Raw genomic sequence first — 26,847 nt, 5'->3', positions numbered from 1 at the left:
AAATGCTATTTGTAAATTATATTCTGTTGAAACTCAGTTTTAATATTTATAGGAATTAATAATGTATTTTTATAAATTAAAATTATTTTTAATTTTTAAAATAATTTTTAATTTTAAAAAATAATTATTAATATAAGACAAAATGTTGTTAATTCACTAAAAAATAGTATTATTAATTTTACAAATATCGATATTAAATGTCACTGCATGTGCCACTAAGTCTTAGGTGCATAATTATATAATAATTTAATTAAAAAAAATATTATTAATATATCTTTGTGTATATTTTAGGTTATATAAAGGTATACCAATGACAAAAAAGTCGCTCATGAGACGCATGTGAAGTGAGGAGTATTTTAGTCATAATACCTCCTTATATAATTCAAAATGTACAAATATGATCTAAATCTAATATGATTCTTAACTAAAATCAATGATATCTACAACATCAACAATATTCTCAGTTAAGCTTGAGGTGTATTGTCATTAATCCCTTTCAAGCTTTAACTTCACTGTTATTAATCCCTTTCACCCCTCGCTAGACTACCACCTCAGTACCATGACTAAATATGTATCTAAATAATAAATTTAGAATTTTTCAAATATCGAATTACAAAGGAAATGGTAAAATAAATATGCAAAAGGACCCCTGGATATTTCTTTTAATAGTTGAAACCAATTGAGTTGGTTTCCTTTTCTTTTCTTTTTTAATTTATTCTTCTATTTTCGTATCCTCTCCCTCACTGGCGGGACATCTAAATGGCTGTAAATGTACTTTTTTATGTTTTATTTTTTAGACATTTTAAAAATAAAATAAACAATCAATTTTTAGTAAATAATAAAATTAAAAAAATTAAAATAAAATCCTAAGAAGTAAGGCAGATGGGAAGTTGTAGCCTTGTAGCCTGTAGGCAATTTTTAGAATTTATTATTTGTTATATTAGTCAAAAAAATCTTATATGTGACCACATTGTAAAATTTTTTAAACTTCTATGATCACATTAAAAAGAATTAAAATTTAGTGATCAAAATAAAAAAAAAAAAACTAAAACTTAATGATCTTTGGTATGATTTACCCGTCAATTGCTACTTTGTATAACACATGGTTTGGCCGGATCAAACAACATAAGCATTATCTCTTTATTATTTAGACCTTACTACATTGCTCCAAACCTTCACATTCAGTTTCATATACACACGCGCAACAACGAAAATATCCTTTTTCTTTTGGTTGCATCCTCTATACTCTCTTTTCTCCCATTCCCATGGTCGTTGTTGGCCGCTTTGTCTTGCATCAATCGTCGTTGCATCCTCTCTGTTTGTGGCACACAGAGAGAATACAACGACAATCGACCTAAAACAAGGCAGCATGAGGCGAATCAGTGACGAGAAAGGCGATGAGTGGCAGTTATTGATAAGGGATAAAAAAGAGCAAAAAGAGACGACCAAGGAAAAAGTTGAGGAGTATTTTCATAATTTGATTATCAAAATATTATATTCGATCATTCTCTCAATCATGCACTCGAGAAATGTAGTTTTTTTCTTATTATTTAGCGGAAAAGAAAAGGCAACATTTGTTGATGGAAGCATTCTAATTATTTCAGTTTCCCATTCGTGCTAGTTCGCATGCAAATGACTAACTCAATTGTTTTTTTTTTTTTTCTATGCCCCAACAGGTTATCCGAGAGGATAATTCCCCTTTAAATCATTAGTGATATTTTTATCACTATTTATTTTAAAAGTTATTTTGGTTAATTTATTTTAAAATTTGCCGAATAAATTAATACATTTTTAAACTCAATGTCATATTAGTTATTGTAATAAATATTTTTAATAGAGTTTTAATTTTATTAACAATATCATTTCAATTCCAAATCAAACCCTAATTAAAAAACTAGACTTAAAATGAGATTTCAAATGGATTAAACACGAGAGCATTTGTGATTGAGTATAGGCTTCTTCCATTGTGAGGTATTTTTGTGACTCTGTATGATTTTTAATTAAAAAATGGTGCTCCATTCAGGTGTTTTCAACTATGTAGGGCTCTGCGAATTAGGATTTTGGGAGTTTGATTTGAGTGTTTGTGACTGTGTTGAGCTTTTTCAAAAATAGATTTAAGGTTTGATTTGAGTATTTGTGGCTAATTTTCGAACTCCAATTGCGACTGAGGTGGGTTTGTTTCCTACTAAATTTAGTTAAATTAAGATCTTGTTTACATCTACTATAATAGGTAACATAAGTTCGAATCTAAAAATATAATAATTTATTTGCCTATTATTAATATACAATGGCCAATTTGACTTGTGTTTAAAGCATGATATCTTATTTGTTTATTTTTAAAATAGAGTATCCATTTTAGTCTCCATGTGTCAAGAGTAAAATAACTTATATTTTAGCCCGCAAGGATATAATCAAGTGATAAAGGGGTAGGCTGAAAGCTTGTATTGAGGTTCCTAGTGTGGGTTCGATTCTTGGGGAAAACAGAATGCCTTCTTCTAGGGGAGGACCTTAGGAGTGTTATTAGTGGTGCTAAAGTCTACCACCCTAATTATTTGAGCACATCCCTCGATTTATCTCCTCAATGTAGCTCTAAGGGTAGGGTGGCTGAGGATACCAATAATAGGACGTAATTCAAAAAAAAAAAAAAACTTATATTTTAGAATAAATTATATAATAAAATCCTAAACTTTTAGTCTTGTTACAATTTTAGGAGGAAATTTAATTTTTGCTATCCACTAACCAAACTTTTAGATTTATTATAATTTTATAATGAGTTTTTAATTTTTACAACTCCTTTATCAACTGTTATAATCACATGATATTATTAGAAACTATTAGTCATTAAATAATGACTTGACAGATGAGGTGGATGGTAATATGGCTTTTAAATGTTATGTTATTTATGTAATATAATTTTGATATTAAAAAGAAAAAAACAAACAAAATTGAAGAAAAACAAATAAAACGGAAAAAAACCAGTATTTATGCCATATGTTTTTCTTTATCTATCTTATCTACCAAGGCATCATTTGACGGTAAATATTAATAGTTTCTAATGATGTTCTACTATTATAATAAATTTTTAAGTTTAATTAATAAATTGTCAAAATTTTCAAAATTATTATAAAAATGTAGATTAATAAATTATAAGAATTTAATGTTTGGTCTAAAACTAAAACAAACCTTGATACTCAATATATACATATATATATTTGGATAATTTATTCTAAGGGCCTGTTTGATTGACCATTTTTTTCATGGAAAATGGCAATTTTCTACCTAAATTCTAGTTTTTTGAGTGTTTGATTGGCCAAATTTTTCATGAAAAATATTTTCTCACTTAGGGTCACGTGATCCTCTTTTCCCACTTTAGCTGAAAAATGAATTCTCATGAGAAAGCAAAGAAATTATTTTCTAGGCAAGTTTCAAAGTGTCTTGGAGAGAGAATGGACCAAACTTGGTCTTTCCCTTGGCTTTGAGGGGCTGGTCGACAATAGGAGGCGAAGATGGGGCGACGACCTTCTTGTAAGAGTGAAAGAGACTAGGAGGTGGAGGTGGGGCGATGGCCTTCTTGTAAAAGCGGAAGAGGCGCTACATTGAGTGGGGGCAGAAGGAGGTGAAAAGCAGATTACATGCAAAAATATATATATATATATATTGCAGCGAGAAAGATAGGTCTCTGTTGTAATGTATATATATATATATATATACACATTGCAACAATAGACCCTACTGTAATGTGTGTGTATATATATATACATTACAACAAGGAAGATGGGTCTCTACTACAATGTATATATATATACATTGCCTTCCTCTTTGCTCAACAACAAATATGGGTCTTTCTCTCTCTCTTTCTACATTTCCTTCCTCGCTGCTCAGCAACAAATATAGGTCTCTTAATGATGGATGAATTGGGGGATGTATATTTGTGTTTGATTTTTTTTTTTTTTTGAATATTTTGTATATGTATATTTAATTTATTTTTATAATTAATTATTAATTTGTATATTATTGATTAATGTATATGTGATTATTTTTATTTTTTTTAATCGCAATCAAACATCAAAAGTTAAAAAATTATAACAATTTATAGGTAAAAAATTAAGCCAATCAAACACCTTCAATTGATATTTTTCCTAGAATATAATTCTAGACAATTGAATAACCTAAAAAATATTTTCTTTCCATGCAAATTCCATACTTGCAATCAAACGCACCTTAATTTTAACTACTGTTGTTAAAAATACAATAATTAAAATTAATAGCGCTAGAAAATCAAGTAAAGATGGAGTAAGGCACAAAATGTAATGTGACAACTTATTTGGGAAAGAGGTTGCACTGTTGTCTAGGAGAGAGTTTTGACAAACTTAGGTCTATTAAAGAAGTAGTTGTGGGCTTAAACAAACATCAGTATTGTTTAAGTATGGGAGAAATGGATGAATGCACAAGAAAAAACTCACTTGTAAGATAGAATATAGTCAAAAGGCATGTAAGGATTCCTTTTGCGCGGGGTCTTCCAATGCTTAAGGAAATATAAGTAATGATAATCATGCAAAAATATGTTCAAAATAGGCTGATATTATGAATGATTGCTCATTCGAATAGGTAATGAGCTTAATGATGTGATTAAACTTAAGTATATGAGATTGGTGTATTTTAGTCGTGATTATTCCATTGGAGATTGAAGAAGAAGAAGCCAAAAATCCATTGTAAATGAAAGGCATATGGTATTTGTAACATCTAAAATGTCGGTAATGGGACACGTGACACATATGCATGAGACATGCACGGAATTATCCCGAATTAAACATAGATTAGGCTTAGAAGGAACCTTTCCCCTCGAGGAGTATGAATCTAGGGATTCCCTAGGAAAATGAATGCCTTGAGGAGGCGTTTGGTATAGGAGAATTTTTAAAATTTCTGATAATGTTTGGTTAGAAATCTATATTCTCATATTTAGTACAATTTTTTTATAAAAAGAATTATAAAAAATATATTCACATGAATGATTTTTAAACAACTTTCCCACAAAAAGATTTCTATGGGGGTTGGGAATCCAAATTTCCTATGGACTTGAGAATGTTTTTAATAAAGAAAAAGACAAAAATACCCTTACCCTTTTATAACTTCATACAAACATATTATATATATGTAATATATTTATATATATTATATATAAATATATATACATTATAATATATTTATATTATTTATTATAAAATATTATATATATATTAAAATAGATATTCATACAAACATATATATATAATATAAAAAATAATATTTTTTTCAACTTTCTAAAGATGTTGTGTATCTTAATATTTTATATAGTAGAAGGAATTTATCATTTTTAAACAAAAAATTAAATAAGGGTAATTTTGAAAAAAGAACATGAATTTTCAAAAATATTGTATTTAAACCAAATATAGAAATATAAGATTTCTAGAAAAGAATACTTAATATTTTTGAAAATATTTAAATATAATCAAATATAGAATTACACAAATTCTGGGAATTAAAGATTTTCAAGAACATTCTCAAGAATTATGAATTACAGAAATTTAAAAATTTATTCCGTACCAAACGCTCTCTAAGCCTGCTTGGCATTGCACGGTACAATAACAAGTTTAGTGAGTTGTCCGAGATAACGTCTTTGTGTTACTAAGTGTGAGTTGTCTAGTAAGACATTTTATTGTCTTGTTGCAGAGCAAGTTCCCCAGAAGAATGACTTTACAGGAAGGATGATACCTCATTTGAAGTGAGAGAGTTTTATTCCATAAGAATGATACATAGCATGCCTTCTCGGAGAGAACTACACATTCCCTAAAAATTATTCCACAACATTAACCAATTAAAACCTTGGTTAAAAAATATAAATAGTATATATTATTAATTCTTTTAACTTTTTTAGTCTTTTTTATCATGAGTTGTTGCTGATCCCACTAGGTATCAAGTTTTTGAGGGGTATCTATAATTCATTATGAGTATAATTTTCTATCAGTAATGTTATGTTGTCCATTGACGAGTAACATAGCATTTGCCCGCTAGTGAGAGGGGCGCGAGCCTCATGCATGTGGGGCCGCCTCTGCACATGGCCCCACATGTATGGGGCCTGCGCCCTCTCATTGACGGACAAATGTTATGTTGTCGGCAAGTGGATAACATAGCATTGCCGAACTTTCTATATCAACTATAAGTGTTGAATTTAATGTATGAAGAGAAACAAAATAAAACTGAAACTAAATCAAGATTTTGATTATTTAAATTTTAAATGAAAATTGAACACAAGAAAGTTAAATTTAAAATTTTTATTAAACAAACCCTTAATTACACTAAATGTCCGCAATGTCTACAATTTGTATAAAGCATTAACGTTAATTTAATAACTTTAAGAGGCCCTACATCTAATTACTTCAAATTCTTAGTTCTTATTTCTAAGGACATCGGCCTTCCAAGGGCACAAAAGCTCCTGGAGTTGGAAGGCCCTCTAGTCTAGTACATAGAGTGACAATTGAACAAAGATAATTTTCCGAGCTTATGTTTGATCGGAATTTATATTTATGTATGTTTATATTCACAATTTTAACTTGATTATTTGTTTTTTATTTATATTCACAAAAGAAAAACAATAAAAATATGAGTTCATAATAAATTTTAATTTATTTTATTTTTATTTCTCTTTTCCCAATCCGATGCCTTTATTTAAGGATAAAACAAAGAATTAACGCTTAGGGCGCATTTGATTGCCTATATTTTTCATAGAAAATGATGAATTTTCATCTAAATTCTCACTTTTGTAGTATTTGATTAGCTAAATTTTTCAGGGAAACTAAGTTATAGTTTTGGTCATGTAATGCGAATTTCTCACTTTTGCTGGAAATGATTTTCCTAAGGGGGGCTAGTTTTTCATTTCCAAGAAATTCATTCACTGCGACATAGCACCAACACTCAAATTCATTGCTTGTCCACCTCGATTTCTCTAGGATTTTCCTCTCCCATTCGAGCTGGCTTCGTCCCCTTCCTTTTCATTGCCATCTACCGCCGAAGTCGAGCCCTGACTTGGGTTTCGTTGCCATCTCCAACTTCAGAGTGGCGTATTCACAGTGAGGGAGCAAGAGAGAGAGATAGAGACTCACAGTGACAGTGGTGCGACAACATTGGCGGTGGTGAGGACCTCGTCGTCGATGGCAACTGTAGAGATGAGCGTGTCAAGGTAGTAGACGACAATGTTGCGATTGACCCAGATGGCGACGATGGGGTTGGAGTAGCCAATGGTGAGGATTTGGTTGTTGGGCACGCTGACAACAACTTGTCGTTAGTGTCATAGAGCTGGACATGGCCGATCTTCTATACCTTCAGAAACGCGAAGCAACGGTGGTGGCGGGAGAGAGATAGAGAGGGAGAGAGAGTGGGTTTGGGTTTGGGTTTGGGAGTGGGTTTATTTTTATTTTACTTGCTATTTTCCATCACAAATTAATAAACAGAGAATTTTATTGTTATTTTTAATTTTTTGTGATAAATACAAATATATAGAAATAAAAAATTATAAATCATGTATAAATTAATAAATTTGGAAAATAAAAAAAATAATTTTATGCCTTCTTTTTTTGGAGAAAATGATTTAGAATCCTCTATAAAAAAATCAAAATAATAATGTATTTTATTTTTACCATTGAATTTCATGAAAAATGTAATACATTTTCTATGAAAAATAAATACCAAGAAAATGACTAAATTCTATAGAAAATATTACCAATCAAACATCAAAAGATAGAAAATAACATCATTTTCTAAATAGAAAATTATACCAAATCAAACATCTTAAACTTCTAATTTTTAGGAATTCATTTTCTTTGCAATTCAATTCCTTGGAATTCAATTTTTTCCATCCAAATTCCACCATTGCAATCGAAGCATGAATCATAATTTAGCATGAATCATAATTTTATAATTAACCTTAAAAATTAATTTCAAGATATAATCGAAGCATATTTTTATATTCTAAGAAGTGTTTTTATGAAACTAAAGTCTAAGTGTTTTTAAAATTTGAGGAGTTGTTTAGTTTTGGAAAATGTTTTATAGTTTCTTATTTTGTAAATTTTTAATAAAATTTTGGGATTATCATCATTGCCTAGTCCCTTATTGTTTGTGTTATCGATTTCAATATAAAAGGTAGATTGTAAGTGGAGACTTTGTCTCATTGTGCAGGATAAAAAATTGAACTCACAACTTATTGGTGTGAATCCCAACTTATCGTAGTCTGATCGCTTGACCTGTGTCATGAGAATATTTTTTTAATAAAATTTTTGGTTTTATTTTATCTAGTTAAAGGGAAAAGTTATATTTTCTAATTTTATTAGTTTTATATTATGAATTTAAAAAATAATTAAAAATATGTACCACTAAACTAATATTTGAAACATATAATATTAAAATTTTTTAATTATAAAATTAAAATTAAAAAAAATTAGATTCTTTACAATAAATTGGCTTTTAGATTTTGGAAAATTCTATTTGTAACCATACTTTTTGCTCTTTGTAACCAGTATAAGTAAAATGTTAGATTTTACTATTTACAATCACATTTATTACTTTCTACAACCATTTATATTTCAAACATACCCTCTAAACATCATTTCTGAAAAAAGACACCCCATGCGCATCAAACTCTCTTCTTCTTCTTTTTCTTCTTCTTCATACCAATAGAATTATTTGTTGTTATTTGCTATATTATTATAATTATAACTTTTGAACGTGCATTAAATTATTTGTAATAATATTTTATTTTAGTATTTGCTATTAGATTTAATTTAACTTAATTTTATTTAATTTATGACAAAATATCATAAATTTAATATAAAATTTAAAGAAATAAAAATAAACATAATTTTATTACGATTTGCATTTAACTCAAAAAAATTAAAATTAAAACAACATTAATTCAAGAAAAAATAAATATAATATAAATCCAAAGATTTAGGACAAATAATTTATATACATTTGAAATAATTTATATACAAAATTATTATATATATAATAGTATAATATACATATAATATATAATAGTATATAATAGCATCCATTCTCCCCAACCTCAGGGTTCCGGAGAATATATGTTATATACAATTATATAATATGTTATAATACTATTATGGGTAATGTTATATTGTTCACTGTCGGGTAACATAATATTTGCTTGGCAATAAGAAAGGGGACGTGAGCTGCATGCACGTGGGGTCTGCTTCTACACATGGACTCCACGTGCATGGGGCCCGTGTCCTCTTACTACGGGGCAAATGATATATTGCTCGGCAGTGGGCAACATAGCAAAGCCCTACTATTATATAATATGTTACATAATTGAATTGGTTCGGGAGAATTGCAATTCTCCCGAATTAATTGATTCGGGAAAAATAATTTTTCCCGAACTTATGAGTTCGAGAGAATTGATTTTTCTTGAATTCATGGATTTGAGGTGCTTATCGAATCTTGAGGTTCTAGGGGTTCCCCGAACCCCGGGATTCGGGGAGTCTCCCATGCCCCGAACTTTGGGATTTAGGGGCTATGCCCCGAACCCTGGGGTTTGGGGTTTCAAGGCACCAAAGGGGTATTTTTTATTTTTTAATTAATATATTTTTTTAATTCATTTCTCAATGTATGTATATGTAAATTATGTGATTTTGACTAGTAATAGATGTTATAAATTGTGTTGTTTTTGGTCGAAATAGGAATACTCATTATCTTCTTCGTCAAATTTTATATAAATATTTGAGGATAATAATCTTTCATCGCTGATAATAACTGCTAATAGTAATTGATAATTGGCTATGTAAGGAGATTGGGTTGTCTTCGTCAAATTTTATGTAAATATTTGAGATAATAATCTTCCATCGCTGATAATAACTGCTGATAGTAATTGATAATTGGCTATGTAAGGAGATTGGGTTGAGCAATGTTTAGTGTTGAATAATAGTGACTGCGTAATACTCGATATTGAATAATAATGGTTGCACGATGTTCAATTATGGGTGAGTAAAATGATTGTGGTGATGGTGGTTGAGAAAGTGAGTACACGTGCTTGAAAAGTAGTGATGGGTGATTGAATGTCAAATATTTAAATAAAGAACAAATATGAATTTTCATGTTATAGAAATATTAAAAGTGACTTGCGGAGAGTTAAATTATAAATAGGATTTCCCTTAGATTTTACTTAAAAGACGAGAAGAAAAAAATAATAAAACTCGAAAGACTGTGGTGTTGCCAACCCATCTCTCTCTCTCTCTCTCTAAGTGGCATTGCCACTCGCAATTAACCACAAAAACTTCCTCCGCTCCGCGTGTCTATTTTCTCTCTGTTTCTCTGAGAAATTCGGTTTTCGTTCTCTTCCCGGGGCTTCCTCTCATCTCTCTCAAAAAATGGCGACGATCAATCTTTCAACGGGCATGTCGTCCTTGATTTTCGACTCCGGCAAGCTCTCCGATCGCCTATCCTCGACGAGGCACTTGAGGTTGAGCGAGCTATTCCCTGAGTGGCCGACCATCAAAAGATGCGCTCCCAAGGAAATCTTTGCCATTAGGTCGATTAAGATCGCCGAGCACAGTCCCACAGCCGATCTTCCATCTCAGAACGGTCCTCTCAATACTGCTGTGAGACTCTCTCTCTCTCTCTCCCTCTCTCTTATTCCACTTTTATACAGAGGCATGTGGAGTTGTTCGTATAGTTAGCTCTAGCTATACAGATTTAGTAATGGAATGGAGTGGAATGAAAATGAGTGGAAAGGCAGGAGGAAATGGAAGACGGCGAAGTTATTATGATTGGGTTGTACAAGTCGGAAGAAAACATATGCTATATATTAAAATAGGAAAAAGAAATTATGTGTTTCATTGAAAACGAAAAAAAACGTAAAATAATTTCGTTTACCTTTACTTACAGTCGCTGAACAAATCTTCACTTTATATGTGTGTGTATATAATATCAGATAATATCAGTGTACACATACGTGCTCGGATATATATGTATTTGTGATTGTGGCTTGGTGACCATAAGCATTTGTGATTTTTTCAGATCCTAGTTTGATTTCTGGCATGAATTAATTACGTTTAGCTTTAATACAAGCGAGAATCAGGAATTTTTGAGGATTTATGAGCTTTGAAAAAATTCCACGATTGTGTGGTTGCTAGATACCAAGACTGTGTGGTTGCTAGATAGAACATGCATCTTCGTAATTCAATGCATAATTTGGAAGCATGAAGATAATGTTTTGTGCACTGTAGAATTGTTTCATGTTCAATATGTGTAAGGATCACCTGGTTTGTAATATTTGTTTTAACTTAGCAAGTGATTGATGACATTTACAAGGATCTCCCTGGATTATCTCCTTAACCTTTACTCAATCTTAAGGAGAGAGATCGAGGTTTCTTGAAAACCAAATTGGTTTTATGCCTGGTATGCCAACATTCCTTAAGTGCTCGAAATTCAAAAACAACCTTAACCTAGTTCTCATGCACGTGTTAGCTTCTCAATATTTTTTTATTTGACATTAAATTGACCCATTTTATGTTCACAGTTATTCATTCAAGTCATCTACATGTCAAATTTTTTGAAACCTTGCTTAAAATAGCTGCGAATGGACTGTTCATCTTTGGACCACAGCAAACTGGTTTTGGTTAATTGACCATATCTTCCTCTAAGTTTAAATTATGAACTGTTTGTAGCTCTGAAAACCAGATTTATCAAGCTTTCTAACTGTATAAGATTCACCAAATTTGTACTTGTAGATCAATGCCAGTTTTAGTTCAAAGTTTGCTATCCAGGTTGTTGTCCGAACAGGATTTCATTCAAGTTCAGTCCATTTTGGGCATTAAGCAGCTTGTCTTAACAATGGCCATCAGAACTGATTTTTATGTCATTTTCAGCTTATTGAGTCTGTTTTGTGCTTGCAAATTTCCACATAAAAATTTGACAATTATACCAGCTGAAAGAGCAACAAACAGTGAGGATTATCGAAGACCGATTCTAGGGAGGAAATCAGGGAAGACAGCAATTTTGATTGGAAGTTATATCTCGTATATAGGTTGTAATTAGAAGATTATTTCCTTGTATATAGTTTCCTTTTCTAGACTCCTAATCTGTAAAAACCTATGATATAAATAAGAGGATTGCTGAGAAGTTGGGTGTCTTTTTCTACCCTTTCAAATTAGCCTAATTGCCTGATATTGCAACATGGTATCGGAGCCACAATTAGGCTAGATTCAGAAAGACATATACGAGCAAGAAAAATATCACAAGAGGAGGTTCAATTTTCCGGTGTTTTAGGGATTGCAACAACATGGAGTGAAGGAACTAAGGTTGCAGTACCCGTTGAAAACCCATCCCTTTTGATTAGCCCGGTGAAGCTTGATGGGAGTAATTACATAGCATGGTCATGCTCCTGTAAACTATTCATCAAGACTCGTGGATTGGAAGACTATATTATTGGAGTAAAGAGTCAGAAACCTGCTACAGGGGACATAAATGCTGGCCAATGGGAAATAGAGAACTCCTTAGTAATGTCTTGACTGATCAACTCAATGCAGCCAAGCATTGCAAAGGGTTATTTGCTGCTGGACAGAGCCTGGAAAATCTGGATTGCTTCATGCCAGACTTACTCTCAAGTTGGGAACGATGCACAAATCTATGAGATACTGAAAAAGGTGTATGAAACAAAGCAATGTGAGTGGTCGGTATCCCAATATTATATAGAATTAAATAGTTTATGACAAGAGCTAGATTATTATTAGGATTTCTAGGCTTAGTGCCCAACTAATGCATGTAAGGTGTAGAAAATGATAGACAAGGAAAGAGTCTTTGATTTCCTTGTTGGTTTGAATGTAGAATTTGATCAAGTGAGAATTCAGATTCTAGGAAGAGACCCCTTTCCTACCCTACTACAGGCTTATTCATACGTGCAATAAGAAGAAAGCAGGAGAAGTGTTATGCTCTTACTTGCCACAAACAGTAGATCGGCCATGGTGGTAAAACCTTCATTCGACAGGACTTCTGCCAGCCAAGGACCCCTTAACAAAGATCTACTGAGATGTGATTTTTGTGGGAAGCCTAGGCATACAAAAGAAATTTGCCGCTCTATGTGGCAGGCTCAATAGAGGAAAGGGAAAAAGACATGAAGGGTGTCCACAAGCACATCTATCAGAGACTGCCCAAGCAGAGGCTGAGCCACATGTTTAGACTGGGCTGTTAGGTTCCCAGGGTTAGCCTAGGGTTTGCAATGGAAATTGGAAGGGATCGAGGGATTTAGAGTTAGAAATGGAGGGAGATTAGAACAGAAAAGGAGGGATGATGAGCAAAACTGAGGGAGAACAAGAGAGATCGAGAGAGAGCAGAGAATTGAGAAGGAAATTCTGAGATTCAATCATCATTCAAAAACATGACATTCTTTAAGTGATACAACCTATTTATAGTCTGGTCCATCCTATTCAATTGAAAGGTACAAATTGCTACAACAAGTACAACTAAAAATAAATACATCTAATATCTATTACTACTATACCCTTGGGTTATGACAATTTCCCCCTTCTTGAGAGAGTTCTTGTCCCCAAGAACTTGCAGCAACTGGCCCATTGCTTCAGCCAATCCCTGTTTTCTCTATCTGGTTTATCCTTCATCTCTTTTTCCTTTCTTTCCTTCTCTTTTTCAACCTTGTCCTCTTTTCTCTTACCTTCCTCTTCTTTTGTTTGTCCTACAAATATAAACAGTAGACCTCAACAATTTCCATGCCAAAGATGTTAATTCCAGTAAGTTTCTTAACCTTTGCTAAGGCCAGGTCAATTGCCAATACATTTCCAATCATAGGAAGGAACTCAAGCTTCTCTGCCAGCCAAAATTTGATTTGCTTACCAATTGGAATTTGAACAATTAAAATAGCAAAAAACTCTTCCGCCATCTTCCGAGGCTCATCACTTTTCGTCTGCTCATCTTACTTCAATTGTGTCCTCTGTTCCTCCTGAGCTGTTTCCTGCTCCCAGGTCCAGCTGGATTCATCATTTTCGGAATCCAACAGTGCTTTAAAGGCAACTGTTGCTTCCTGCTTGCTAATGTACACCAACAGTTTTTTTTCAACAATTTTCTTCTCCAATGGTGTCATAGTTACTCTTCCTAATGAATCAATAATTTTTTCCACTTCAGTTTCTTCCTCAGTTTCCTGTAAGTCAGAAATCTGAGGGTGGATCCCAGTTGATAAGATTGGATCTTCAACGGATCTAGAAATTTCCATTATCCCTGAAAGCTCCTCAATATTTTATTTCTTGTAGGGTTGAACACATTTGGTAGCCTCATGCACTAAAGCACTAGCATCCATACATTTGAATGATCCTTAGGTCGTAGTTACCTGATCTGATACAGTATTTGCTTCCTTCTAATCGGAGGTAGCAGAAAGGATTCCATTAGGAGGTTTTGTAGTAGATCTTGAATAAAGTTCACTGGTATATTGACCTGATATTTTTTACAAAAATACATCAAACTTCCTTAATAGGCCCTCCAATTTTCTGTTAATTCTGTCTGGCAGTTTGCAGAGTTCTCCATTATGTTAAGTCTGTCCATAGAGTTCTCCAACTTCCAATCCAATGACATTTCTTGAGTTAAAGTTCTTGGAACTGAATCTACCTCTGAATTTATCTCCAAGAGTCATCTAGCACCTAGCTCTTAAGAACCGATTGGCTTTAAACAGTCTCCTGAAATTGATTAACTCTGCGCAGCCAATAGAGTTTCGCCAGAATCCAGCCAGAAATCATCGGAAATCAACAGCGGAGAATCAACCTAGTCCATCTCAATTGCTGCTTCATGTTCAACAAATCTATTCTGCCTCTGAAACACCAATCATCGGAGATTAACAATTGCTTGACTTCCCTTCTGAGATCGCCTTCTTGAATTGCACACTGTAGTAGCCGAGGACCGCTGTGATCGCCTTCTTGAATCGCACGCTATAGCAACTCCCAGAAATCGATCAGCTGATAATTAGCTTCCTATGATTCAATCGGTTCTGTTACAGGCCTTTAAAGTTGTCTCTGACACTGCTTCAGGAGTTGTTAGAATTCACAATCGGAATTGCCCAGCTTGTTTGTCGACGATTTCTAAGGGTGTGCAAACGGTCGGTTCGGTAAAATCCACTAACAAAACTGTTGAATCTTGGATCGGTTTACTCACAATAATATTCACTCTCTCACACCCAACCCTCACTCGATAGTAATAGAAACAAAGAAATGTAAACATAACAAATAACAAAGCAATAACAGAAGATAAAAGAGTCAAGAACTTATCCTGGTTCAGGCATGAAAATGCCCTACATCCAGACTGCTGAAGCCTTCAAAAAATCCACTAGGAAGCGTTCAAGATTACAACACTCTCTCTCTCTCACACCTAGCTATGAATCAATAGCCTCATCTCTCGAGAATACAAAGACCGAGGATTTGCTCTCTCTCAATTCTCTGGAACTCGTGCAAGACAAAAAACAAATGAATGAATGTTGAGATCTCTCGTCTCCCGAGAACCTATCCGCCTCTATTTATAAGATATAGAGGCAGTTATAACTTAATGACTAAACTGAAATATTAGGAAATACAAGCCTATTTGGAAATAACTTTAAGCTAGTTATTTCCATTATATTCTAAACACATAAAATATAAATATACAATCATTTCCCAATTGACTACACAACCTTTCACAGAGACTTAACAGCTAGACTAATACAAATTCTAACAATTTCTCCACCAATTTGATTGAATTAGCTTTCAGTCTTCAACCTTTTAGGTTCTGCTACAGCTTGCTTCTATTCCTTCTTCAGGCTTCCTTCTAAGCTTAATTGCGTAAACTCCCTTAAGCTACATTAAGTAGCTTCATGCATGGCTTCATCTTGGTTGTTGGGATGGCTTTGGTGAACATATATGCTGCATTTTGTTCTCTTGCCACCTTTTCTAGCTTCAAAACTTTCCTGTCAAGAATTTCCCTGATAAAATGCAACCGAACATTAATATGTTTTGTGCATTCATGGTGTGCCTGGTTTTTAGCTAGGTGAATGGTACTTTGGCTATCACATCTTAGGGTTGTATCTATCTCCCTACCTAGCAATTCTCCTAGAGGCCTTTCAACCATATGGCCTCCTTTATTGCCTTTGCTAAGGCAATATATTCTGCCTCAGTAGTGGATAAAGCTACAACATGTTGTAAACTTGCCTTCCAACTCACTGTGGCATCCCAAACCTTGAAGACATAACCTGTGGTTGACCTTCTCCCATCCTGATCTGCTGCATAGTCTTCATCGGAGTATCCTAGGATCTTAGCTTCTATTTCTTTCCCTGCTCCACCATAAACTAAACCAGTATCTAATGATCCTCTTAGGTATTTAAACATCCACTTGACTGCGCCCCAATGAGCCTTCCCTGGCTTTGCCATAAATCGGCTAACCACACTCATGGCATGGGCAAGATCTGGTCGAGTACAGGCTATGCTGTACATCAAGCTCCCTACTGCACTAGAGTATGGAACATTCCTCATTTCTGCCTTATCATCCTCATTTATTGGAGATTGACTTGCTGATAGTTTAAAGGGCTGAGCAAACGGAGTGCTGACAGCCTTTGTTTCAGGCATACCAAACCTTTGAATTAATTTCATTAAGTAATTTTCTTGGGATAGTCCTAGGGTTCTTATCTTTCTATCCCTCTTAATTTCAATTCCCAATATCTTCCTTGCTTCTCCTAAATCTTTCATTTCAAATGCTAACTTTAAGTCCAGTTTTAATTGCTGGATTTCCTCCCTTGATTGACTCTGCAATCAATAGATCGTCAACATACAATGGGAGATACAAGAATATGCTATTTGATACTTGTTTAAAGTATACATAGCAATCATATGAACTCCTTACAAACCAATGTTCAATCATAAAAGTGTCAAATCTTTTATACCATTGGCGTGGGGATTGTTTAAGCTCATATAGGGATTTCCTAAGAAGGCATACTTGCTCTATTTTTCCTTTAGATTTGAACCCCTTTGGCTACTCCATGAGAATCTTCTCATCATTCTTCTCCATGTAAGAAAGCAGTTGTGACATCCATTTGTTCTAAACACAAATCCATGTGGGCTGTCATTGGAAGAAGCACTCTTATTGAGGTGTGTCTTACAATAGGGGAAAAAATCTCATTATAATCAACTCCCTCAACCTGGGTAAATCCTCTTGCGACTAGCCTAGCTTTATATCTAGGCTTAGAATCACTCCTAGCTCTTTCCTTAATTTTATAGAGTCATTTACAGCCCACTATTCTTTGCCCCTTAGGTCTGTCAACTAAGGTCTATGTTTCATTTTTCCTTAGAGAGTTTATCTCTAATTTCATAGCCTCATTCCACTTACTTGAGTCCTTTGAGGTTATAGCTTACTCATACGTTTGAGGTTCATCACCCACAACCTCTGATGCACTTGTGAGTGCATAGGAAACCAGGTCTGCAAAATCATATCTCTTAGGGGGCTTGGATTACCTTTTCTACCTATCCCTAGCAACGTTATACCTATGCTAGTCAGGCTCATCTTCTGCATCCGATCCCTCTTTTCTTTCTTCATGAGGGTCAAAGTCTTGGTCAGCTATGGGTTCCTCTAAATCTACTTGATGATCCAAGTCCTGGCTTTGAGAGCCAGATGTTTCTGCACTAGGAGAGTCTTCCTACCATCCTATCTCTACATTTTCTATTGTAGATGATGGCTCATTTCCACCATTATCATGCAGACCCTTAGCTACAGATTTCTCATCAAAGATGACATCTCTAGTAACTAAAATCCTTTGGTTTTTAGGTTCTAGGTTCCATAGTTTATACCCTTTTACCCCCAGTTGGATATTCTATAAAAATGCATTTTTGAGCTCTAGGTTCTAGCTTTCCTTATTTTACATGGGCATATGCAATACACCCAAATACCCTTAGGTGTTTTAGGCTAGGTTTATGACCTGTCCATTTCTAATAGGGGGTTTTAAATTCTATGGCAGCTGAAGGAGATCTGTTTAGCACATAGGTTGCAGTATTCACTGCTTCTCCCTAAAATGCCTTTGAGAGATTTGCATGGAATAGCATACACCTAACTCTCTCTAAGAGATTCCTATTCATCCTCTCAGCAAGGCCATTTTGTCTAGGATTTCCTGGGGCAGTCAAATGCCTTACCATCCCATTTTCTTTACATAGGTCTGTGAACTCCTTGTTGCAGAATTCAAGACCATTGTCAGTCCTTATGGTCTTAATCTTCCTCCCTTTTTGATTTTCTATCATGGTTTTCCATGTTTTGAATGCCTCAAAAGTATGTTCTTTTGTTTTCAAAACATAAATCCATACCATTCTAGCGAAATCATCTATTATGGATAAAAAATACCTAGCTCCACCATAAGTGACAATCTGGGCAGGCCCCCATAAATCGCTATGGATGTAATCCAAGGGTCCCTTAGATGAGTGTATAGCGGTTTTATTAAATTTTACCTTAGTGGACTTCTCGTATATGCAGGATTCACACTTATCTAGGTCTGCCACTTGGTTTCCTTTTAACATCCCTTGATTTGCTAATTCTTTTAGGCTAAGCTCACTAATGTGAGCCATCCTAAGGTGCCATAATCTAGAGTTTGTGGCTACCTTATTATCAACAATTGCTGCTTCGCCATCTAATGCAATAGCTTGCAGAACATATATTCCATTCTGCTGGCTGGCCTTCATACACACTAGAGATCCTTTGGATACCTTAAGAATATCTCCCTCTCCCTTAAAACTATAGCCAGTTTTAGTTAATGCTCCTAGAGAGATTAAATTCCTTTTTAGTTTCGGGATGTGCCTTACCCTTTGAAGGGTCTTGTAGGTATTGTCAGGCATTTTAAGCCTTACATCTCCTACTCCTAGGACCTTACACTTATGATCATTTCCTAGAAGAACCTTACCCCCATCAGATTCTTGGTAATTTGCAAACCAGTGTCTATTGGGTGTCATGTGGAAGGAACAACTTGAGTCCAAGATCCACATTTCCTTCACCGAGTTCTGACGTACTGTTAATGCATTAGAACTGTCATACTCAAACTCACACACTGAAACTCCACCATCCGAGACATTTTTCTCCTTGGAACCTTTCTTCCTCTTTGGACAATCTCTCTTAAAGTGCCATTCTTCTTAGCAGTGATAACACTTAATCGGACCCCTCCCATTTCTTGACTTAGACCTAAATTTGTTTTTCCCTTTGAAATCCTTTTTTGTACCCCTAGATCTTGCAGTCAGAACATCACCACTAGAGGATTTTTCTTCTTGGTTATGCTTCAAGTCTTTTGAATTTAGGGCTCCTATTGCATCTTCTAAAGACAGCTTGTCTTTGCCATGTTGTAGAATATCAACAAAGTGCTCATATGACCGAGGCAAAGAATGTAATAAAACTGATGCCCTATCTTCATCATCATATTTAACATTGATGTTTTCTAGGTCTAGGCAAAGTTTATTAAATTCGTCTATATGTTCTTGCAACTTTTGCTTTTCTTTCATCTTAAATGTAAAGAATTTTGTCTTTAGATATAACCGACTTGACAAGGTTTTTGTTAAGTAAAGATTGTCCAATCTCTTCCAGATTTCTAAGGTTGTGGTCATCTTAGACACTTCCCTTAATACCTTATCTCCTAAACTAAGAATTAGGGTATTAAATGCCTTCTCTTCTATGTCTCCTCTCTGCTCTGCCGAGAGGGTTTTAGTCCCATCCCCTACCTTCTCTTTATCCCTTGGTTCCTCTCTTTGTGCCTCCTTTAAACCCATATTTTTGAGGAGGGCCTGCATCTTTATTTTTCATAGAGAAAAATCATTTGAGCCATTAAAATTTTCAATATTGTATCTTGATGTAGAATCGGACATAACCATTTCTTAAGATTTCTAAGACTATTCTAAAGGTTCTTGGATGAATCTTGAAAGTAATTATGTGAAATCCTAAGCTTTGATACCAAATTGTTGAATCTTGGATCAGTTTACTCACAATAATGCTCACTCTCTCACACCCAACCCTCACCTGATAGTAATAGAAACAAAGAAATGTAAACAGAACAAATAACAAAGCAATAACATAAGATAAAAGAGTTAAGAACTTATCCTGGTTCAGGCATGAAAATGCCCTACATTCAGACCATTGAAGCCTTCAGAAAATCCACTAGGAAGCGTTCAAGATTACAACACTCTCTCTCTCTCACACCTAGCTATGAATCAATAGCCTCACCTCTCGAGAATACAAGGACCAAGCCTTTGCTCTCTCTCAATTCTCTAGAACTCATGCAAGACAAAAAACAAATGAATGAATGCAGAGATCTCTCTTTTCCCGAGAACCTATCCGCCTCTATTTATAAGATATAGAGGCGGTTACAACTTAAGGACTAAACTGAAATATTAGGAAATACAAGCCTATCTGGAAATAACTTTTAAGCTAGTTATTTCCGTTATATTCTAAACACATAAAATATAAATATACAATCATTTCCCAATTGACTACACAACCCTTCACTGAGACTTAATAGCTAGACTAATACAAATTCTAACAAAAACAAACTAAACCAGGGGACAAAACTGAACCGAACCGAACCAACCGATTAAACCCAATAAACCAAACTAACCAATAACCCGAAAAAACCGAACATAAACCGTATAAATAAAACCGACCAAATAAACCAAACAAACACAAAAAAAATTGAGCAAAACCAAACTAACTGATAGATTGAACAAGATGAAAAACCGAACTAACCGATAGAAAAATCGGAAACTAAAAAACCGAAGAAACTACCACAACCTACATGTTGCATGGATCAAGCACATAAGAAACCATCATAGAATACACAAAACTATTACAACTATATATGCACACCCCTATCTTTAACTAACTAAATATTATTAATATAAGTGTTACAAAGGTATAAAGAATATTAAAAGGTCAAAACTTCATAAAAATCGTGAGAGTTTCGAAAGAGGAAGACAATAGATACTGTTCTTCCCTTACATAAATTGTCAATACGTTCATAAATTGTCAAGACCCTAGGGTGTCCTAGGGTTTGAATTGGAATTTAGAAGAAGAAGAAGAACAAAATTAGAGGGAGAGATAGAACAGATTAAGGGAAAAAGAGAGAACGAGAGAGAGAGGATTGAAAGAAAAGGATTTGTCATTATTCTTTGATGATCCTTCCTTATTGCTGTGTAGGTCTTTATATAGAGCCTCTAGTACACTTCCTTAGCTAATTTAACCACCTAACTAACATACCTAACTGCCTAATCCTTTTTAGTTTGCCCCCAGTGGCTCATACAAGATAAATTCCAATCAATTACAATTATAACCCTAGGGTTGTGACAATCCCTTCCCCTTCAAACAATTCTTGTCCCCAAGAATTGACAATTGCCGACCTTGTTCTTCAACCTATTCCAGTCTTAACAATCTGGTTTATTCTTCTCCTCTTTCTCCTTTCTTTCTTTCTCCTTTGAAGCTTTGGCCCTTTTTCTCTTACGCTTTGTTGCTTTTATTTTTCTTGTAAAAATAAAATATAGACTCCAAGGATCGCCATGTCAAGGCTCCCTTCTCCAATGTCCCATTTCCCAAACCAAATAGCAACAACCTCCTCTTCCACAATATCAAAACTCATGAACCAAATGGTTGCGCCCTTCTTTTCATTCATCTTTCGAATCTAATCTACATTAGGTGACATGACAACAATATTGTCATATTGCCCAAGATCAAAATTACTCAAAACAACATGGAGATTTTCTTCCATTGGAATTATCTTAACCTATTACTCATCAGTCTTTTCCAAAACCAAAGGCAAAGAAACCATACTCTTAGAATCTGCTTCCTTAGAACCATTCATGCCTTAGCCTCCAGTTTTTGTCTTTGGTTTGAATCCTCATCGGTTGCCTGTCCACCCTCAACAACTTCAATATCGGCTTCCTTGGAGCTAATGTAAAGTTGTTCCGATCCGGATTGTTCCGTCAAAACTCCTTTAGCTACATGTGGTCCGTTACAAACTTGCGAGCTGCTCTTATGATAATTTTCCGGTTGCAGTCCATGTTTTCTGTAAATGGCTTCTAGCGTTAATTCATGTAGCCTCGTCTTTTCCGCCGCTTGTTCCACTGTAGTAGGATAACATATTTGTACATTAAGCCTTAGCGCATCGTCAAGACCATTAGTGAATTTCGACACAAAGTAAGACTCATTCAAGGTTGGATGGGAGTTGAGCATCAGCACTCTCCATTCCTCAAACCTGACCTTGTAATATGTTACAGGGCTTTCTTGTTTTAGGTTATTGAGTTCTTCACTGTATCTCTCATCTCTAACTTGTTTTAATTTTACTCCACTAGTTGTCTGCCAATTGGAAGCATTAGGTATGCTTCCATTGCTTGCTCAAACTGGCCCTATCGTGGATCTAGAGCTTTCCTTTATCTCTGAAACTGACTTGATGGATGAGTAATGTCAAGATCTCCACCTGTCGCCGGTTCTAACCTCTTCCTCTGAATAATCGGATCCCAATACTCCTTAGAAAGTAACTTAGCCGGAAGGCAAGTCTGAAATCATTTGGCCACCATGATCATAATCTTATTCAACTGTCTGTTGATTTTAGCGCATGTTTCTTCAAATCTTGTGTCCATGGCTTGCTTCTGAAACTACTTTCGGTGTGTAACTTCCCTTCCCAAATTTGATTGAGTTTGTATTGCCTTCAAGTTGACATATTATGAGCTTCATCGAAATTTCGTCTGAAATTGCCTCACAACAATCACCCAGGATAGATAGCCAAGAATTCCACTTCGATAACCCCATTCCTGAATTGTCCAGATTCAAGTTAGTGGCCGAGGATAGCTTGGCTCTGAATTCGCACCAATATCACCGTTGTTCTGGCTCGCCTACTGCATCGAGTCGCCTGCGCCCTCTTGTTCACCTCCAAGATTTGTTTTTGGACCTTGTCTAATGCCAAGAACACTGCTAGGCTTGCTCGTCTCACTGTGCTGGACCCAATTGCGATCGCCCAGTTCTTGGGTCAACGAAATCCAGCTGGAATTCCCTAGGTTTGCCTTGTTTTCTCACTACGGTAAGAATCGCCCTCCACAATTCTAACTAGAGTCCTGCGGAATTTGGGCTGGGTTATGATAGCTTCAAACTTGCTCTTAATAGTTGTTGGAAGCACTGTCGGAACACCTGGCCAAGTCGTTTTCCAAAGTCGAATAGGAAGTTCTGGTCGGCTGCTCTGCTCCGTCTTCAAGACTCGAACCAAGAATTGCTTGCTCGCTCGAGTTTGTTGAAATCACCGCAATTCACCAACCAACCTTTTAGTCGTCAGTACTTCGCTAGCTTACCTTGCTACCGAGATCGTTGGAGAACTTCCAGTAATCACAACCAAGGAATGTGGCTTCGCGTTGGATCTTAATAGTGTCGGGAAATGAAACTGAATTCGCTGAGTCACTGCTAGATTAATTTCACCGATAATCAAATTAAATCATAGCTTCTAAAGGTCCCCTCAAAAACCAGAATTGGTTCATGTAACCTAGTTCGCCTCCTTAGCAGCCTCAAGTCCCATCCACGTCTTCAACCCTTTGACATAAATTAATGGCAGCCTGATCACTTCAAGTTTGCACCCAAGAACGACCGACTTCCCTTGTCACCTGCTCTGTTGCGACTTAAAATCCGAGCCGTCATCTCCAAAACTAGCTTCGTCTTTCAATTCCGACCGAAAATTTTCGTAGTCACAGCCTTCCGTTCTATATTGCGAATTCAAGATCACTCCAAGCCTGCGTCCACTTCTTACCCAATAGTCGACTAGTGGTTAGAAGTCAGAATTTGTTGGAATCATCGCCAAGAATTGCACCAAGGAATTCAAGATCGCCCGGCCTGCTTCCACGCCATACACCTTCACTCACCCAATCATCGTCTAAAGGCCACAAGCCTCTGACTCTGATGGAATTAATTGTTCCAGAGTCACTGAACTTGCCGCTTCTTGAATTATCTCTAGCGACTTGGTCAATTCCACCCCAAACTCAGATTGCTTCACCCGCTTCGCGTCCGTTCGTAAGCTTTAATCAAGATCGCCTCTTGCACCTGCACTAGCTTCGCGTCCATCGTACTGCCTCGTCTAGGGTCACACCTTGCTTGCGTCTATCAACTTAGATCACCTGCTTTCGTATGTCTGTTTTGCCTCCTGTAATTGGGTCGGACTTACTCATAAATTCCAATGTCGCACCCCAACTGAACCCGCTAAAATCTGGGTCCATTACTGGATTCTTTGTTGCCGGATCGTCAAAATCACTATTGGAATTAGTTGGATCCACAACTAAGAACATTGGCTCTGATACCACTTGTCAAGACCCTAGGGTGTCCTAGGGTTTGAATTGGAGTTTAGAAGAAGAAGAAGAACATAATTAGAGGGAGAGATATAGCAGATTAAGGGAAAGAGAGAGAACGAGAGAGAGAGAGAGAGAGAGAGGGGATTGAAGGAAAAGGACTTGTCATTATTCTCTTATGATCCTTCCTTACTGCTGTGTAGGTCTTTATATAGAGCCTCTAGTACACTTTCTCAGCTAATTCAACCACCTAACTAACATACCTAACCGCTTAACCCTTTTTAGTTAGCCTCCAATGGCGCATACAAGATAAATGCTAATCAATTACAATTATAACCCTAGGGTCATGACATAAATGTTGTGTCTATATAATACATCAATAAATATTCTGGGATGCTTGAAAACTGGCCTCATTTACATTATTCATGCTTAACTCAAATCATCAACATCAGCAGATCACAAAGCTTCACGGGTGATCCTACATGCTACCTAGGAAACAACAGAATCAACTACACCCTAGCAACTTCCAAGTTCAACATTCCTATCAAAAACCAAATAATAATATAGGTTAATTTTGAATTTTTGACAATGTTGAGGTGGACCCCTATGATAGAGGATAATTGTACACATGTAAGCATAGTGTTTCCCACATCCTAATGTAGAGTCTCGCAGACACAAAAGTAATACCTAGCAGCTGAAACCAAATTCAAGTCTCTCGTATTATGAAAGTGAACAAACTTCCACATCCTATTGTAGTTTAAAATTAATAGGAGCATTTCTATCATGCTTGAATTAGAGACAAATAGAATATTTTCATGTAGTTAAATGTGAAACTTTCAATTAAATCCACTTTTAATTCAAAAAATACTATACTTACATTGCAAGATGACGACGTTGAGGCTGTTTGGTATCAAGTAGGTATCACTGTATCAACCTATTAGTAGAATATTGAAAAAATTAGTCTCAAGCAAGTAGACAAGTAGAATAGAAAAAACCATACCAAAAGTCAAAACAATTGAAAAATTAAAACCCTAACTGAAACTCACCTTTGTGGGTCATCAGTGGGTTGGTTGCGAGTTGTAGGTCAGAGAAGGGGAAGACAAAATGGAAGGAAGGTCGATTAGTCGATGAAAAAGGGGAACGTGAATTAGAAGGAAGGTCAATTGGTTGAAGGGTGAGATGGGGACGATGGTTGGTCGTCAAAGGCTGATGGCAAAGTGGAAGGCAAAGCAAAAGGCAAAGGCGAAGGTCTAGTGGGAGTGGCCGAAGGTGACATGAGATGAGGACCGCGGTCATCGGTCGATGGCGAAGGGGAAGGTGGAATAGAAGGAAGGTCGATTGGTCGAAGGGTGAGACGTGGATGACAGTCAGTCGTCGGAGGCCGACGACAGAGGGGAAGGTAGAACCAAAGGCAAAGGTGAAGGTTGAGTGGGAGTAGTTGAAGGCGACGTGAGATGGGATGAGTTGGGTGACAGTCGTTGGTTGATGGCTCACGACGAAGGGGAAGGCAGTGGAAGGCGGAAGGTCGAAGGCAAATGGTTAGGGTTTCGGGCTCTCTCTCTCTCTCACTCTCTCAGACTTCACTTCTCGGTATCCTCTTTCCTTTCTTCTTCTTTTCTTTTCTTCTTCATTGTGTGCGCACGAGCCAAAATAACGTTGTTTTATAACCATAAAAACGACGTCGTTTCAAGTTCTGTTAGTTCAATTACTCCAAACCAAAAAAAAAAAAAAAAAAAAAAAAATCGAAACCGAAAATCCAACTTCTTGAAAAAATTAATCGAACTGAATCGAATAAAAAACAAACCCGAACTGAACTGACAATTTTAGTCTGTTCAGTTAGTTTATTTAGACTAAAATTTTGCTCTCCCCTAACGATCGCACTTGGTTTGGCGATTGCTCAAGATTCGCTTCACTAATTCGCCATTATCACCCAATAGTGACCGTGGATCAACGTGGGAAATTACAACGCAGTAGCTGAGGACCGTTGCTAGGGATTTGTTCGGATCTGTCTTTGAATTCCGCTGCTAGGATAGTTGAAATTTGCACAAGCAGAAGAAATCGAAGGCTAAGGAACTGCTCTGATTGTGATCGCAGTGGAGTCAACGGTCAAAAATTTCCTAGTTTGCTTCGTGTTCAAGTTTCAGATGAGAATTGCCAAAGTTCACAGCCTAGAATTGATCGGAATTTGCAGCCGAGGATTGAATACTCTGATACCAAATTGTTAGGTTCCTAGAGCTAGCCTAGGGTTTGTAATGGAAATTGGAAGGGATTGAGGGATTTAGAGTCGGAAATGGAGGGAGATTAGAACAAAAACAGAGGGATGATGACCAAAACATAGGAGAGATTGAGAGAGAACAGAGAATTGAGAAGGAAATTCAGAGATTCAATTATCATTTAAAAACATGACATTCTCTAAGTGATACATGATATTTATAGGTTGGTCCAACCTATTCAATTGAAATGTACAAACTTCTACATCAAGTACAACTAAAAAGAGAAGGAA

General features: G+C 35.6%; 1 protein-coding gene across 2 annotated transcripts in view; it reads left to right on the top strand.

Moving 5' to 3' along the window:
* Nucleotides 1-10,275: 10,275 nt before the first annotated feature.
* The window catches only part of LOC127786666 (pyruvate kinase isozyme G, chloroplastic), a 71,195-nt gene continuing 54,623 nt past the window's right edge, over nucleotides 10,276-26,847 (top strand). The window contains exon 1 of one of the 2 annotated variants that reach the window (XM_052314211.1): nucleotides 10,276-10,649. In XM_052314211.1, the coding sequence (XP_052170171.1) occupies nucleotides 10,419-10,649 (231 nt within the window). In that variant the 5' untranslated portion in view covers nucleotides 10,276-10,418. The remainder of the gene's footprint in view (nucleotides 10,650-26,847) is intronic. The other variant, XM_052314212.1, reaches the window with a different exon arrangement.

This window comes from Diospyros lotus, chromosome 12 (genome assembly GCF_014633365.1).
Source record: "Diospyros lotus cultivar Yz01 chromosome 12, ASM1463336v1, whole genome shotgun sequence".
In the NCBI taxonomy this organism is placed as follows: Eukaryota; Viridiplantae; Streptophyta; class Magnoliopsida; order Ericales; family Ebenaceae; genus Diospyros; species Diospyros lotus.
The sequence above is the reverse complement of the archived record's forward strand: the minus strand, read 5'-3'. Positions and strand labels throughout refer to the sequence as shown.